The 18,248-nt window shown below is 38.8% G+C and overlaps 1 protein-coding gene and 2 non-coding genes across 5 annotated transcripts; all 3 read right to left on the bottom strand.

Moving 5' to 3' along the window:
• Positions 1–843: 843 nt before the first annotated feature.
• KHDC4 (KH domain containing 4, pre-mRNA splicing factor) lies at positions 844–17,171 on the bottom strand. Of its 3 annotated transcripts, none has more exons than XM_004284586.4 (14): positions 17,039–17,171; positions 16,341–16,557; positions 13,381–13,509; positions 12,947–13,026; positions 11,366–11,418; positions 10,953–11,116; positions 9,975–10,186; positions 9,346–9,406; positions 7,792–7,849; positions 7,297–7,550; positions 5,389–5,550; positions 4,364–4,476; positions 3,026–3,117; positions 844–2,099 (listed from the first exon to the last, which is right to left on the bottom strand). In XM_004284586.4, the coding sequence occupies exons 1-14, from the start codon at positions 17,074–17,076 to the stop codon at positions 1,900–1,902; spliced, it is 1,833 nt and encodes a 610-aa protein (XP_004284634.1). In that variant the 5' UTR covers positions 17,077–17,171; the 3' UTR covers positions 844–1,899. The 3 variants fall into 3 exon arrangements, 2 of the variants coding, with proteins under 2 accessions (XP_004284634.1, XP_033270577.1); XR_004479516.2 differs by having other exon boundaries at positions 2,042–2,099; positions 4,364–4,448; XM_033414686.2 differs by lacking the exon at positions 844–2,099 and having other exon boundaries at positions 2,480–3,117; positions 4,364–4,448.
• LOC117198385 (small nucleolar RNA SNORA42/SNORA80 family) lies at positions 6,432–6,565 on the bottom strand. Its single transcript, XR_004479536.2, has one exon. It is a non-coding gene; the product is annotated as a small nucleolar RNA SNORA42/SNORA80 family (small nucleolar RNA).
• On the bottom strand, positions 10,543–10,672 carry LOC117198382 (small Cajal body-specific RNA 4). The gene has a single exon (XR_004479533.1). It is a non-coding gene; the product is annotated as a small Cajal body-specific RNA 4 (non-coding RNA).
• Positions 17,172–18,248: the final 1,077 nt, after the last annotated feature.

Below are 18,248 nucleotides of genomic sequence, written 5' to 3'. Positions count from 1 at the left end.
TAAGCGACACACAAGGGGCCTCTAGAATAACAACTTACCCAGTACTGTTGAAGATTAAAAAAAAAAAAATTTGGCCAAATGAATGTGGAAACAGGAAACGGGAACCCACCAAATCCTCCCCCAAAACAGGACCAAGATCAAGTTTAAGGCTTAACAGCAGAAAAACCAAATTTCCCCAAAGGGACAAGGACAATGACTTGGGCTCTTAAAAACAGAATCAGGTCTCAAAGATAAAGTTCTAGTTAGACTAATCAGATTTCTGCACATATTTTAAACAAATGTAAACGAAAGATACTTAAAAATTAGGGTGTTTTTGGTTTTGTTTTTAACAAATGTATTGATACTACCCTCCGGCAGGAAATGATAATTCAAGAGTTTTCAGGGGTCCTTAAATTAAATACAGCAATAAATGAAGGCACTATCAACTATATTCACCTCTAGGTAGCACACATAAATAACAGAAGGAACTTCACACAGGGAAGTTTTTCTGTTGCAACTTCTGCTCACCCTTCTTCCTTTTTAAGCATGTTTTCCCAAGAATAACTTGTATTTCCTTTAAAAATATTTCCTTCACTCAGTCCCTTTACAAACCATGTTCAATAAAGGGGGGGCTAGGATATCAAAGTGGAAAACATCCATCACAAAAATCCTTTACATTTTCATTTTGACTTTCAAGGGTTTACTTTGGAAAGTCATAAAACTCTTGGAACTACATGCAAACTTTTGGTTCCACGTATGTATTTTTCTGATGGGGTTATGATATCATTATGCTATGCGTAAAAAAGTTTATGAATTTTAGCATATGGATGGGTTGTAGAAGAAAGAACAGAGAAACCACAAGCAGAATATTTATACATTTATTTATAATGAAATTATGGTCTAAATATTTACAACATATAGGAAACCAGAGGATACGTTTATACAAAGCCAGCCTGCAAAGTATTCAAATGTGCAAAAATGACAGTTCGGTATCTCAAACTACTCCTGGTTCAGCAGACTAGCTCCTTCACTTTCACACATCAATATTTGATACAAAAAAGTTCTTTTGGCAAAACCTGTAATGCCAAGAAAAAGGACAAGTTGCAATTTCAGTCACTAAGTCCACCATTCTATTGCAAGCAGTCAAATCTCTCTATTTTAGCTGCAACCAGTTCTGAGAGAGACAGACCACTGGGTTTCATTTCTGTGATGAGTTCTGACCAGCTTTTGATCAAGTAGTTGCCTCTGACCCAGCTGAAGACAATGAGCTTAGACAGGCAATAAAAACAGCAACGGCTATCTGAGACAAGAATGCCTGAAGGTGCCAGCTTTGGATCATCCCAATGGAAAAAAAAACCTTCACTATCCCAGGATCCAGCTATATCCAACAGTTTTAAATTAGTAAAACCACATTTTCCAAAACAAAGAATCCAAAAATGAAACAGGGATGAGGAGGTTCTTAGATTTAAGTACTGAAAGGATGGATGGTCTTAAAATCATTTCCCCACTAATAAATAGTAAGGCTTTGTATGTAACCAGTTATTATCAAAATTCACAAAACAGTAGTAAAATACAAATAAAACTTGCTTTACGTCAGAATAGGGGCTATTCATTTGGAAAAGGCTGGACCAGGTAAAGGGTATACTGGAATGACCCTGTTGAACAAGCACATTTCACGAACTGTTAAAAAGCTTCTGAGACAAATTTGTGATTCTAAGTAAATTTTAACAGATGCTATGCCACGGCAGAAATAAGGATGTTTTAAAAAGAATGCAACCCCTTTAAGAAAGGGGACACTCATCTCTGACTTCTGCAAAGGTCCAAGATGGTTCCCAGTACAGGCCCCAGAGTCTTGTTAAATCAAATGCATGCATTATTGCTAAAGAGTCACCAAGGCTCAAAACTCTGCTCCACTGTTGCCTATGGAGCCATCCAGAATGGCATCTGTTGTTTAGCTCGTGGTTGTGATGAAGGGTACTGATATCCCAAACTCCAGCCCTGTGGAAAACTACTTGCATTTTTATGACCTCCGTGTTCCTCCTCTTCGTCAGATGAATCTGCAGCATAAGCCACCAAGCCAAATCCCTTCTCTGTAGTTTTCATCTTCTTGACTGGATAATCTAGAAGAGAGAAAAACAACCCCAACCCCATTCCCCGCCAAGAAAAAAAAAAAAAAAAAGATAATACCATAAATTCGTTAATTAAAAAAAAGATGTTAATTGTAAGTGGTTAATTGGACACCATTTTGAGGTCACAGGGTCAACGGTCACCCAAAAACGTTGAAGATCACACGAAAAACAGCACCAGCATCAGCAAATGTGAATCCACCAGAACCATGTAAGAAAGCAGAGAAAGAAAAAAGAAACACACACACACACACACAAAAAAAAAAAAAAAAAAGAAAAAAGAAAAAAAAAGGAAAGTTAGCAAGTGAGTCTCTGGAGGCTGATATTTCACCTTTTAAAGAGTTAAAAGAAAAGAAGAAAAGAAAAAAAATGTATTTTCTTCTGTTCATTTTTATTATGACTACAGGCAAAGAACAAAAATAATCCCATTTATGGACCTCTCCAGGATTTAGAGTTCTGGGATACTAAGAAGCAACATTTTTAAAAACAGCCACTGGCTGACCATTCCCAACCAATAAATAGAGTTATAAGGGGAGATGTGGCTCAGCTCCCAACACAAAGAAAAATCTTTAAGTCTGTATCAGATTATCTCCAGGTATTCAAAACAACAAAGGCAACAAAATTTTGAAATGACCTACCAATCATTACTTTTTCCTAGGGTTTTAATGTCACTGATGCTATGTATAAAATATAAGTCGACTGACTCTTTTCTAGACACACGTCGGTTGAAAATAAAAGGCTGTGTAACTATATGCTGTCCTTATAAATAAAAAAAAAAAGTATTCTCATTAGCCAGTAGATTACAGAGGTTGGATTAAACATCTGAATGAGTCACACCTGAATGAACATCAGGTTAGAAAACCAATAGTTTAAGACCAGTCTTAGCCATTCCCTTGCTCCCCCAGCTACACCTTACTCACCATGACTCCCTGTTAAAGTCCCAGACCCATTCCTTTCATCAGATTCTGTTTTTATTCCAGTCACTGGAAAGGCTGGTGGAGGCATCAACTGCCTGTTAAAAGAAAAAGTTAAATAATTTTTCAGACAAATTCAAACAATTTCAACATCTCCAGTAGATAAGAAGTAGAAATAACAATATAGTCTGCAGGTAATCTTTCAAGTTCAGTTTAACTATTAACTTCAACGCTTTCCACCTGACTCCCCTACTCTTCAAGCTGTTATCAAGTTGTAAGATTAGGAAATTCCCTGGCAGTCCAGTGGTTAGGACTCCACACTTCCACTGCCAGGGGCCCGGGTTCCATCCCTAGTCAGGGAACTAAGATCCCGCAAGCCAAGCAGTGCGGCCAAAAAAAAAAAAAAAGTAAGATTATAAGGATATAATAGAATGAATTATATGAATGAAATAGATACAACAGAGAACTATATTTAATATTATGTAATAACCTATAAGGAAAAAGAATCTGAAAAAAAAATAGGTATGTAGGTATACACAACTGAATCACTTTGCTGTATACCTGAAAATTAACACAACATTGTAAATCAACTACACTTCAAAAAAAACAAAAAAGTCAAAATAAAGAAGAAAAAAAAAATGAGATCTTTCCAATGCAAATTATCTCTGTCATGACCTGAAAGTAATTGTGTTAACTGTTTGATTTGTATGGATATGCCTTTGTATACTTTCAATTACATGTAAAACATGGTCTGTCCATTAAGGGAATTTGCCGGTCACGTTACATATTTCTAGGCAGTTTATAAAATGATGCACCAAGAATTAAAGTATGATATTCTCACTTAAGAAATGAAAAAAAATAGATATAACAGAATGAATGAATAAGACAGAATGAACTGTTGTGATAAGTCAGCTCCATCTTATGAAGGCTAACATAATATAGGAAAGGAGAATTCAAGCACTGGATGGCAGCCTGGACTCCCATCCAAGCACCTGCATCAGTGATATTCTATGATTCTAAGTAGCAAAAATGGTGTAACACTTCTTTTACTGTCTGTCCTTAGGAAAGTGTCTAAGACTCAGACAATAAAAGTAAAGGAAGATAGGTGAATAATCAAATACTGAATTATTCAAGGCTGAGTATAACTGCTTCTAAGACTGTGTAAGGGATATCATATTTTCCATTACTGCATCAATTACAACAAACAGGAGCCTGTTTGATCCAAATGATTTCATTCCAGTTTCAGAACATGGAAGCTCATAGCAACAATCATTATGCACATTAATAGTACAAAAAAATGACATCTGAATGTATTCATATATAATTATGTTACAACCAACCTACCTGTCCCTCTCTCGCTCTTTGCCTGAGGAACTTGCCGGCTTCGATCCTGCACCTTCAATCTCATTCTGACCGGAGAAGCCTGTACCTAAATTAGTCATATGAATGGGTCCATGCTATGAGCAGAAAAATACAGTGGCATTAGCAAATCTACAACTGCTGTATTGACTTTAGCTCCTTAATGTAACTGTCAAGTGCTTCATCTTTCTGACAAATTGCAGTAAGCTGCACTACATAGTTCTTTGGCATTTGGAGTGTAACTATAGTTTGAGTAGAGACTGTTATTTTTCTCTGTAGGACTTGGTTAGGGATGTTGTGACTCACTATGCTATGTCTGTGTTTTCAACTACCTATGACTTAACTGGTTTGTATAAATCTAGTTATAAACTACAAAAATGCTCCGAAGTTTGTTTCAAAGAATGCTTCAAGGATTCTGGCAAAAAGGTGCTTCTCCTGATAAAACAAAATTGCACCGAAATTATATATTTTAATAATCTTAAAAAAACTCATTAGTGAATGACTACGTACATGCACAGAATCACTGCATTTCTGGCTATCTATTTTAGGGGTGTAGGAATTGGAGAAAGACATCATCCTCTTTTTTAGGAGGGAAAAAGAGAACACTAAGTTGAAAGCCAAGGTTTTAAATACAAACCATATACTGGTAGAATAACAGTTCTTCCCTACACATTTCACTACAAGCTATCAGAGGCTTTCAAGAGTCTGCTGTATAAAGAGGAAGTGCAGAATTCTACAGAACTTCCAGATGCTAGTCATAGGAGACTTCTCTCTAGGTGGAGAGCTTTGTACTCTCTTATCACACTGACCCCAAAAACAAAACCCACCCAAAGGGAATCACTCTTGCTTTAAATTAATCCCCAAGGATAAACACCTAATCTAAATGGATTCCAGAAAGCAGAAATCCCAGTACTGGGAGGACAGTGGATACAGATGTGAATTTATCTTTCTTTAAAGGGAGAATACAGTAAGATAAGATGAGGAAAGTAAGACAGGATATTTTATTTAACCTGGTATCCAAGAAGTCCAGATTCTCGTTCATCTGGTAGTTCCTCTGTGAATCGCCTCTTCTGTGCCTGAGGTTGACTTGGGAGTGGGGGCGGGGGCGGGGGGCCAGCAGGCAAGGCAGTTTTGACAGGAGCAGCAGGAATAAAAGGCCCACTCATCGGACTCTGGGACCAAAACAAACCAAGGAGGAAAAAAGTGTGAGAATGTCCAACTAACAAGTAACTAAAGGATGATTAAAATATACTTTAATGATCAGTATATTTCATATGAATCCTTCATCTTCTGGTCCTAAGTTTCCTTCATGTATAATTGTGGTAACAGTATCACCTAGTCTTCCTACCTTCATGGTAGGAAAACATGTAACTGACAAACTCAATAGCGCTTTGAACTCTCAGGAAAAACCTGATGCACATTTTTGGCCATTAGGAGCAAACATGATCATTAACAAACAATAGATACTCCAGCCACTTACTTAGTTCAGAAGTTCTCAAACAAGAACATTCTCTTATTTAAAGCCCTTTAATCAATGTGATTAGCTCTTTCTGGATCATAAATGCTGCTAATGCTTGTGGCAAAGGCAACTTCATCTATCACTTCCATGGGTAAGCTGTTATGTCAAGAGCAAGTCTAATGTTTTAAGAGGTTGTTCCCCAAAGGAAAAGATAGATATATTAGAGAAAACAAGCACTTCTAAAACGAAAACTCTCATTAGTAACAGCTAATATTTATTGACTGCTTACTTAACCCTTGCAACTCTTTGAGATATGATCATTATGTCCATTTTGCATATAAGGAAAACCAAAGCCTGGATAGACTAAGTTCTAACCCAAGATCACATAGCTCAAAAATGGGGAAGCATCACGGACCCTGCAAGTCTATCTCTAAACCCCAACTCTTACCCACTTCGTCATACTGCTTCCTAATTACAAAAGGATGTGGCTCAAAGCTGCAGAACTATAGCTATGCCTAAATATAAAAGTCATAAAATAATTATGACTAGGGGACCACAAACAGAAGTGAGTTCGGAAGCCCATCTTTGGTTTCACACTGTACAACCCCCTTCAGTGCTCACAGCCTACTGGTAAGGAGGCTGGGCAATGGTTCGAGGCTGCAATTTACTCTGGCATGGGTACACTATGAGAGGCCCACAGAGGACCCGCCATAAATCCATTACCATGCTTCCATTAGTCTCTCCTCTGCCTTTAAGAAGGACTGTACATAATCTAGATGAGCTGGCTACTGACTTTTTCCCTAAAATTCTAGTTTCTTACCTAGCTTCAGAAATATATACCAGCATTTATAATCCTTGAGTTTGGCAAGTACATTATCTCTTGGCCTAGGAATACTTGTATATGGTATAATATTTCTTCTAAGATTAGTAAATCAGTTCCAATCATTTAGATGAGTGCAGTACGCCAGCCTTTCTCCATGAGAACTTTCCTAACACTGCAAGGCCAGGGACAGGCAAACTATGGTTCTGGCCTACCTATTTTTGTAAATCAAGTTTTACTGGAACCCAACCATGCTCATTCATTTGGTATTGTCTGCGGCAGCTTTTGCACTACAGCAACAAGAGTGCAGTAGTTATGACAGAGACTGTATGGTCCACAAAGCCTAAAATATTTACCATCCAGCCCTTCATAGAAAGCTTGGCATCTCTTGCTCTAAAGTTGTATTTGGTGGCAAGAGTTATGAAACTGACTGCAAACTTTAGGATGAATACACACATGTACACACTACTCCAAAGTATTCAGGTAGTTTGGTGGTAGGAACACAGGAAAAAGACAATAGGTAAAAAAAATACGTCACATTCCATATTACTTCTAAATAATACCACCAGCTTTCCACCCGTTCCCTGCCCCAAGTTTTCCTAATTCAACGGTCTAATGTATCATATCCTGGCATCCTACCTGTCCAGTGCTAGCTGGAGGCTGCACTTGTGTTATCGGGTATTGTGTTGGCACAGGTGGAACTCCAGTAGGTAATGCTGGCAAGACTCCAGGTGCCAAAGAAACAGCTGGTGGCACTATGCTTGGTACTCCGTAGGGAGGTTGAACTGGCTGCTGAGGAGGGGGAACAACAGGGTAACCAGACTGATAGCCATTGGATGGATAATATGGTGGCTGAGGAGGGACACTACTTATAGCAGAGGGTTGTGTATAGCCTGAGGGGGAAGAAAAAAAGTGTTTAATCAGCTGCAGCAGAATGAGACATTTTCGCTGAATATTAAACTTAATCTCTAGGGAAGAAAACTACTGAGGCACAAATGGCTTTCCAAATTACCCTAAGTTAAAGGGAACATTTTTAGTGCCCTGGCACAGTTAATCTAGCCTCAAGTATCATATTTTATACATCAATATCACTAGCAAAATATTTTTTAGTTGAACACTTCAAGACATACACACCTGGTAAAGGTACAGCAGTATTAATCTGATTCACAAATCTAGAGTATTCAGCATGAACCTGAAAGTGAAGGGAAAACAAATCAATACGGAACAGACCCAATTCACTGAGTATGTATAAGGATATATAATTCTAAGATCAAAGCAATTAGGAATTAAAACATTTCCACTGTTTCAATCAAATTTAGACTTCTTTAATCTAAATTTTAATAAGGCACATCTATAAATTACTAGGCCAGGTTTTGGGAACCAGGGGCATGGACATCAGGAGCATCCTAACTCCCCCCCTCCCACAAACTGACCCAATTCTGGGGTACAAAATCATTCAGAGAGCCACAGAAACTAAGCAGTCAGGAAATTTCTAAGTTGTCTGTATAACTGTAGAGAAGTCATTCATTCTTTTATTTACTGGGTAATTTGCCCTCAAGGAGCTCATGGTTTAATGAAGGTTTAGTACTTCCCCTGTCCAGTTCTTTATTATGAGCATCTAAGTCCAACTTCAAGTGGCAACAAAGAAAAAGAAGGGGAATGGTCAAGGAAGTTATATGGTACAAGGGTGGTAAATCAGGTCACCCCACAAAAGCAAACAAAACAATAGCTTCTTCCCAAAAAGATTAACACCAAATACCTTAACCAAATAACACAAGGTTGAACATATTCAACCACCAAAGCTGATTTCCTTTAGATGCTACAAAAACAGCCCTATGGTTTAACTTCTGGTTATTTGATTATAGAATAAAAAGAATGGATAATTAAACCAATTATCCCAAAGGCATTGCTAATTGGTTTTAAATTATTATAGCTCCACCCTTACTTTAGCTAAAGCTACTATTAAATTTGGAATGTGCATCGTAAACAACTTGACCGGGATTAATAGTAGCATTTAAATAACTGACAACAATGAGATTTTATGACTCTATATACTAGAAATTTCATACTGAAATAGCTCCTGAAGAAGAAATGCAAGCCAACTGTGACCCTGGCTAGGGGAGTTTGACTTCCTTATAGAGAATATTAGTTGCCAGAATAATGTAGAGGTTTGGATAGTGTTGTTCCCAACCACCACCAAATTCTTGTCTGCCCAGAACCTTGGAATATGACCTCAATTGGAAACAAGGTTTTGCAGATGGAGATCATTAAGATGCAGTCACACTGGATTAGGGTGGGCCCTAAAACCAATGACAGTTATCCTTACAAGAAGAGATAGACACAGAGATACAGGGAAGAAGGCCAGGTGAAGATGGAGGCAGAGTTATGCTGACACAAGGCTAAGAATGCCAAGGACTGCAGGTAATCATAAGAAGCTAGCAGAGAGGAATGGGATGGATTCTCCCTCAGAGCATTCAGAAGGAACCACCCTGCCCACATCTTGATTTTGGACTTCTGGCTTCCTGAACTACGAGAGAATAAACGTCTGTTGTTTTAAGTCACCCAGTTTGTGGTAATTTGATATGGCAGGCCTAAGAAACTAATACAGGTAGAAAAACAGCTAAGACACACAGTCCAAAATGGCAGTAGATCTCCTAGAGGAGTTTCAGACAGATAAATACAACTCACTGTTTGCAAGAGATTCTCACAGAGCTTCTTGGCAGCAGCCAGGCCTTCTGGTTTGGGATGACTGCAAAGACATAAGAACCAAGAAATTTGAAGGGGAGAAAAAGAAAAGATACAGAATTCTGCTTCCACTTTGTATGCTGTTTTATAAATGTAATATATTCAATATAGCACAAATCTAAGTTTCTGAAAATCACGAAATAGGAACACAAAAATTAAGTCATTTAAGCCCTTCAAGATACACCTAATATCGTTACCCAAACGTTATTGGTCTCCTTCTCTGAGTTATGGTACTTCTTGATATAAAGAAAAGATATTTGAAGGTCATTAAAATTACTATAAGATGTATTAATACTCTCATAGGTTTAAATGAAAGTTATTTTAGGCTTATCACAGCTCATTTTATGATCACAGACCCTTATAAAACCCAAGGATTTGAATACTAAAAAAACCAATTCCACCTCTTAATTCAGTTTTTATTAACTAATTACAAAGTGATTACTGCTATATTTACTTAAGTTCCTTATGTTATTACTTATTAAGCCCATTTTCTCTTGCTCCTTTTGAATCATTCCTGCCTGTACTGATCAGCTGACAAGTATCCAAATATCTTCAGCCCCATCCATCCATACCTGATGTAAATGTACATAGGTTCAAAAGCTTCTCGGCCAGATGCTGGCTCAATGCAGCCTGAACCTTTCCCTCGCAGGAAGACTTTGGCACCCGTTTCAATCTGAATGTGCTGCAAATAGGAGCAGCCTGGACCTTCCACTTTCTCCTTGACGTTAAAAGTGGGCACAGCATGTTCTAGACCCACGAATAATTTATCTTGAACATAATGCATCTGTAGAAGAATAGAATACCTCAAATTAAACAGAGAATACATAATTAAAACCTAATCTTGAAAATTATTATGCAAAATACTTTAATCCTCCAGATACTTTCAATCACTTCCAGGATAAACACCCCCCTATAATTTCTACCATGAGCCTAAAAAATAAACCCTATCAAGTAGCTTAATTTAAATGCAAACTACATATTCCACGGATATTCCTACAACATTAACACCTTACTCTGTTCAGTGAAATCTATTTAAGAGGTGAAAACCCAAGATTCAATACTGAGTAAGCATACCTATTTACCCCAACTGATGTAAGTTAACAAGAAACAGCAAAGACAGTCTACTGTAAAACTGGACTAAAATGTTGGGTAGTACAGTCAGCCCTGGGATGTTCTCCAATAAGGGCTGCTCTCTCCAACCCTTTTTTTCTAGGAGGATTGTATCAGCAGAGTCTTGCTTCATCAGACTCAGCCTTCTTAGTCCTCCAGTTGCCATCAAGTGTACAAATTTAAATCAAACCACTAACTTCAAAATGTACAGCGTGTGTACTCTTTGATCTATCAATCCCTTTTCTAGAATGTGTCAGTATAAAGAGATGTGTGTTCAGAAGTTCACTACCCCTCAGAAACCTAAATGGTCCATTAATAGGATATCAACGGTGGTAACTTTCAGATTGGAATTTCAGGTTTTTCTTCATACTTTCTGTATTTGGCATGTATCATTTTTACAGAAATGATAACGCTGTTAATGATCTCTCCACAAAACATACCCCTGACTGGAAGGGAGGCTTCTGGCTAACAGCTGGAGACAGCTGTGCAATGGGCGCTGGCTGGTGATAGACAGTGACTGTTGCACCGTTAAAAGTTGGACTTGTCCCTGTTGCAGCTTTGACCACCCCATTGGTAATAATTTCTTTGATTCGGTTTACAGCTCCTAGGGAAAAACACAGATAGTAAGATACTATACTAAAGAAATGAACGAACTGACTAGTATCCAATGGTAAACACAGGCCAATGCTCAACTACACGTTTTAATCCGTTTTATAGATTCCCCAAGCACATTCATGACTAGTTCATAAAGAAGAGTTAGAACAGCCATCAGGAACAAATAGTTTGCCAACTTATTACATATAATACTTTGCCCTTAACAAAAAACAGTAGGTGAGCCAAAAACATTACTTACTGTCCACTAATTCCCGTGTCTGGCCCTGAACATGAAGATATAATGGACGATCCCTATAAAGAGAAATATAAAATGATGATCCCAAACTGGTCACAAACAAAGGAGCCAAATGGGTCACCAAATCTAATTTGTAATGTTTCACAAAGTTTCCAAGTAAGTAAAAGAGACTATATACACGAAAATGGCTGTTGCTAGTTAATTTCTAAGAACATGGTTTTACAGCTGGGGAATGAATAAACTTTGTTGGTTGCTTAAAGTTAATGGGCCCACACAGGGATCAAATATGCTCTTATGGGCTCATGAACATTAGCCTCCAGTCAACTGGATAACCCAATGTTTGAGAAGACAATTCTTTTTTGTTGGCTGTCTAATAAGTTACAGACAAACGCGCTCTTGGCTATCCAAACTAATGAGACAAGAGTGATGGTGGCATATAGATACATTTCTTTAAAAGCTCGCACCCGGGACTTCCCTGATGGCACAGTGGTTAAGAATATGCCTGCCAATGCAGGGGACATAGGTTCGAGCCCTGGTCCAGGAAGATCTCACATGCCACAGAGCAACTAAGCCCATGCACCACTGAGCCTGTGTTCTAGAGCCCGCGAGCCACAACTACTGAGCCCGCGTGCCACAACTACTGAGGCCTGTGCGCCTAGAGCCCGTGCTCCGCAACAAAAGAAGCCACCACAATGAGAAGCCCATGCACCACAATGAAGAGTAGCCCCCCGCTCACCGCAACTAGAGAAAGCCCATGCGCAGCAACAAAGACCCAACACAGCCAATCAATCAATCAATTTATAAAATAAATAAATAAAATTAAAATAAAGGCCCACACCCAACTGAGAAGACTCTTTAGATTCTAAACATAAAGTGGCTTAGATTCAGATTGTGATTATAATAACGAAGAAAGTGATCACTAACCATAGAGTTAATAAAAAGCAGTAGGTAAAATATAACCGTGTTTAAAGACAAAAAAGTTAAAAACAGCAACCCTCCATATGCAAAGTTAAAATATAGTCTTGTTTGGGGTGGGGAGCAAATTTTGCCTCCTAATTATATTTAGTTTAAACCAATGTGAAAAATGTTGCACTGCCTGAATACCTGCCCTCAAAAACTGAATAATGGAAGTAACGAAACTAAACTGAGATGAAACCTTTACATGGATAACCTACAACGTATAATCATCATAGAGGCAATAAGGAATTTGATAAAAGGATTTTTCTAAAAGGGAGATTATGGCAAAGTAGGAACCCATTTGTTGGGGGAAATATTTCCATAGGGAAAAAGTTTAGAAACGTATACATTAAACGTTAACAATTATTATCTTCTTTTACACTTTATTGTAACTTATTTCCTCCAATAAAACCATTAATTGTGAAGTAAAAAACCAAAGAGCAAGAGGAAAGAAAATAGCTGCTAACACTTAACATCTGTTTGAGACGTCCCAAATTTTGCTATAAAGCATGTGTGTGTACAGCTACTAACCAAACATATACACATATTCCCTACGAATGAAAAATATGAAACTAATGTGAGTCCTATGTCCAACCTTTCCCCAAAGTACAGGATATGCATACACACCCTGGTCCTACTTTGGCCTTCTCCTCAGTTGTCATGAACCTCCCTCGAGTTGACACTGCAGCCCCACTAAGTCGGCTGATCTAAAAAGGAAACATTCTATTAAAAAGATGATGTGGCAACTGAATTCAATGACAGGTAGCAGGATAGATTTTCCCCATTAATTCACTCCACCAATAGGCAGGAATAAGTTCTCTCCTATTATCTGAAACTTTGATTCCATTGTTTTGTACTCAAACTAACTCAAGGAATTCACCCATATCTGTTTCCTTAACTTCACTAAGAAGTTCTTCCACAGTTAAACCCAATCCTGACTTCGCAGACGACGACCCAAATCCACTAATAAAAATCTGACTCCTGTTTGTGTTTAAAGGCCTTGTTTTCCCGAAACTACATCCACCCACCACCTTCCCCAAAGAGGCCCGACATCTCCACACCTCATCTTGAGTCTGTCCTCGGGTCAGCAAGTTCCTACACGTGAGAGGCACATCATTGATCTCCACTTCAGCCACCACCAGGTCATCCTTGCTTTTATTACTAGTTAGGCCTTTGCCAGGGGCTTGAAGCTACAAAAAGAGAAATTAGATTAAAAAGTTTATATGATGAAATAAATATCTCTTTGTTGTCCAATTTGAAACTACCCTTGCCCAAGTGCCATCACCTCCTTACTGTTCCCTTGCCTGCCTGCAAACACACCTGGAAATACTCCTTGGTCATTCTTCATAAATGAAATAAAAAGCAAACAAAACCTCACAAAAATAACATCAAGTACAGTCAATTTACTTGAAGGCCATCATCAGATTTCTCTGTAACCTTGGCCGTGTGTGCATTTTTATGACCATGTAATTACAGAAACGTTATGGAATAGAAGCTGCAATCTCCAAAAGGAAAATTAAAGGGCCAAGTTATGATGCTTTACTGCTCAGTTAGATAGCTACACGTGTAGTAAAATATAGGGTAGGGTAGGGTAGAGTCCATGCACAACATGAGTCCAACAACTCATACATCTCATTTGTATAATGGGAAGTTGCCTTTGTGCCAACGGTAGAGTCACAACACAACAAATTCAACTAATTCCATCCTTACAGTGACCTCAAATTGTATCTAATTCACATCCCTTTACTCTCTATTAAGGAAGAACAGAAGAGAATGAATGAAAAGCCGAGTAAGATCCTAAAACCTGATCTGTTTTCTCTCACTTTAAACTACAGACAAATCCACAATATTGTAAGTCAACTATGCTTCAATAAAAAATAATAAAATGGAAAAAAAAATGCTGTACAGCAGAAATTAGCACAACATTGTAAATCAACTATACTTCAATTAAAAAAAAAAGAAAAAAAAAAGAAAAAGAAACTACAGGGAATCCCCTGGTGGTCCAGTGATTAGGACTCCGTGCTCTCACTGGTGAGGGCCTGGGTTCAATCCCTGGTTGGGGAACTAAGATCCCACAAGCTGTGCAGCACAGCCAAAAAAATAATAATAAAATAAACTATAGGCAACTCCAGATAGCTGGATCTGAGTGTTATCTGAAAAAATTTTAACCTCAAGATGGCCCTCCCCAACCTTTAGTTACCCTGGACAGCACAAGGAAGGTAAAATACAGATTATTTATTTGTTCATTAGGTACATTTTCTAAATGTGGAGGCAAACTAAACAAACTCAACAATATCTCTTTTCATTTGTTTAGCCCCTTTCAGAATGCATTTACACATCTTATCTCACTGAATCCTTATGGCCACCTTTAAAGGTACATATCAGTGTTGTCCAACAGAACTTTCTGTTTTCTACTTGCCAGTCTGATATGGGTGCCACTACCCACATGTCTATCGAGCACTTGAAATGTGGCTAACGTGACCAAGGAACTAAATCTTAAAATTTACAACCAGTAACTGGGGATTCTGGGTTTCAAACCTAGGAATTCTGATTCTAAATCCAATATTTATGCACCATGCTACCTCCTGTTGAGTTCAATTACCATTTTAGAGATTACTTTTTAGAGAAAAAGTGAGTCTAAATGATTAACATCTGTATTAAGAATTTTAACATTCAAGTATCCATTCTGTCAGTGTGCTTTTAGTATTTCCTTCTAGACCTTAGAAAGAGAAAACTGACTCACACGATCTTTTCAAACCATAAAAATACAATGAATAACAAACTTCCAATTCACTAAAAGTTTTCACCAAATCCACAGAACTTGAACATTAAAGCATCCAGACAGGTGCCTACTGATAAACGATGTTGATGTTATCTACTGATAAACTGGAAGGCCGACGAATTGCATTTTCTTTCTTTTTTCCCCCCAGCTTTACTGAGGTACAACTGACAAAAATATACGTTTAAAGTGTACAACTTTATGTCTTGATATATGTATACAATGTGAAATAATCACCACAAACATACTAATTAACATATCCATCACTTCACATGAATTGCATTTTCAAACACAGAACTCATCTCTTCCCAGGTACCATGGAAGGCAATTTTAATTTAAGCCAAAATAATTTTTTTCAAAGTATAACTACAGTGGAATGGGCTGTCTTGGAACACACTTAATTCTCCAACTCCAGAGGCTTTCAAACAAAAGCTAAACACCCAACTGTCCAAGGTGACTCTGAAGTCAGACATCTGTGCCTACCATTTACAGATCTAGGACAGTTACTTTCTATTCATGAGCCTAATTTTCCTTATCTATAAAGTGGTGACAATACTGCATTCCATAAAATTGTTGTAAGGATTTTTTAAGCGCAAAGCATGCATTCTAGCAATACAAATGGAACTGTACTATTTATCCTGTAGGAAGATTCTTGCATTCTATGGCAAGGTAAATTAAAGGCTTCAAAGTTCAGATCCATTCTAGTTGTAAGATTCTAATAATAACAGGGATTTTATAAAATGACCAAATAATTTCCTCAATTTGTACGAAAACAGCAAAACAACCCGTATATAAATTACTCATTTTTAGTTTATGTTTAACTGCGCTTTAGTTAGGCAGTTAGGCAGTCATTAGAAATTTGAATCTACAGCTTCTAATTAGACGTGACATTTTAAAGCTCACATGATTTACCTGAATTTCTCTTTTGACTTCAGGGAAAATGTGCATGTTATCAAAAAACATATCACATCATTGCTTTAGATGAATATACAGAACTTAAGCTGAACTACGTGAACATAGACAAAACAAGCTTTTTGGTCCATAAATGTAATCAGCCCAATCAAAACTGTCTCCTAAAAACAAATAACAAGATATCATCAAATATGTTCCAAAACTAAGTACTCTTTAAATTACTGTATCGCTGTTTTCTCCTTCCATAAATGCAAATTATTGAGAATTACAAGATTACAAAATAACCCCCATTAAAATTGCAATTAGCAGAATCCCCTCAACTTCAAATACCTTCTCAGCAGCATTCTGAGTTGGTTTCAGCTTTCCTTTGGCCATAAGCATGGCATTGATCTTGGCAGCCACAGCAGCAGCAGCATCCAAGGCTCCAGAGGGAGCAGCGGTGGAGCCCCCAGGGCTTCCCCCACCGCTGGTAACCTCCCCACCTGGGGTCGCTGGTGGCAGAAAGAGAAGGGGGGCTGGAGCTGGTTGGTCCCATTTGCTGCGGCGCCTACGGAAGTAAAAGGAAAATACTGGGCTCCACCAAAGCTTTCATTTATATTTTTCTCCCCTTACTACGCCTTAGCATCCCATTTTCCCTCTATCATGTTCCCTCTGCAACTTCGAATCTCCTGTAGGAGCTGAAATTACCATCTCTCCTTAAATAGAAAACTATTACAACATTTTCCCAGGGTCTCCTTCCTTTCTATTCCGTCGCCCCCATGAAAAGATTCCACTCTGTCCTATACGCCCTCGTTTTCGCCTTCCCCTTGTCTAGTCCTTTACGAAGTCCGTGCTTTCCTCCTCTCTCTGATCCCCGCTGGCTTTTTTCAGGGGCTCCAGGCCTGCTCACCACCCTTCTCAAGAGTCCGGCCCTCCAATATGTACACTTCCCAACTAAGCGCCCCTCCACCCATACGCTGCTTCCCATGATCCCTCCGCCTCTCCTACGCCCCATGCTCGCTGCGATGCCCTCTCCCGCGGAGCTTTACCCGCCGGCTCCAGGATGTGTCGCGCTCCCCGCGGACATGGCGACCGGCTCTGCTCAACCACCCGCCAACTACTCCGCTACCACCTTCCCGTCACTTCCGCCCCAACGCCCTTACGCAAAACCTCTTCCGGTCGTGAGGAAAAGCGGTTCCGGTGTAAACGTCTATTCCGATTGGACTCTCGTTGATTTCGAGGCGTCTGGCGTTCTGTGAGACAGGGTGTGACCTTCCGGCTTGCGCCTTGCCCTTGCAAAAGATGGCTGCTAAATCTGGTATTTAGGAGGAATTGGGACAAGGAGAATCCATCTTTGTTGTGGGCAAGTTGGTAGCCTAGAAGACAATACGCATGAGTCAGAGAATTAAACAGGTTTTCCTGTTTAATTTCAGTCATGTTCGTGTGGAGTCCCAGCCTCTTGCTTGGGAGTAACGCTCTCCCACGAGTTTTTCGAACTTCACGTTTCAGTTAGCTGTTTAGGAAAAAGGAAACGATTCGTCCCAAAGGTCATTCGAAGAATTTCTCTCTTTTTTTTTTTCATTTCTATGCGCCTAGCGCTGTTTTAAGAGCAGGGCACATAAAGACGAGCAAGCCGCGGTCTTGCCTTTCTGGCAGTTACAATGTGGCGGGGTAGCCCTGCGGGTAAATACATGGAATAGGGTTGTAAAATAAGCAGAGGCGGAGAAGATATAGTGCTCAACTTGGAGCTTATACGCAGGTATTTGAAAGAAACGGAAGTTAAACGTGCGGGTGAGGGCTGGAGAAATGATCCAGCGTAGGTTATGAAACACCGTTTTCCGGCTTTCTCCCTACTTAACGGTTGAACTGTCCGAGAGTGGGGCGGGATCCGGAATGCCCTTGGATGCAATCTGAGTTGATTCTGAAAGCCAGAGATTTCCAACATGCAGGGTATCTTGGAGCAGCAAGGAGTCTCTACTGAGTAAATAAAATACAATGCTATTTTTCAAATAAGTACATTCTGATAGGATTAACAGAATACAAATTCATTTAAAAGCCAAGTTTATAGTGTTTTCCCTTCAGCATTTTATAAATAAATGTCCCTTCCATACAAACGCCACCTTTATCGTATATGAAATTATATATATAATATTTCTGAATTCTTTTCTATTGCATGAGTCTACTTTTTCCTTTGCTGTAATGCTTTTTTTTTTTTTTTTTTTTTTTTTGCGGTACGCGGGCCTCTCACTGTTGTGGCCT

This window comes from Orcinus orca, chromosome 1 (assembly GCF_937001465.1).
Source record: "Orcinus orca chromosome 1, mOrcOrc1.1, whole genome shotgun sequence".
Lineage (NCBI taxonomy): Eukaryota > Metazoa > Chordata > Mammalia > Artiodactyla > Delphinidae > Orcinus > Orcinus orca.
This window is presented reverse-complemented; position numbering and strand designations above follow the sequence as displayed.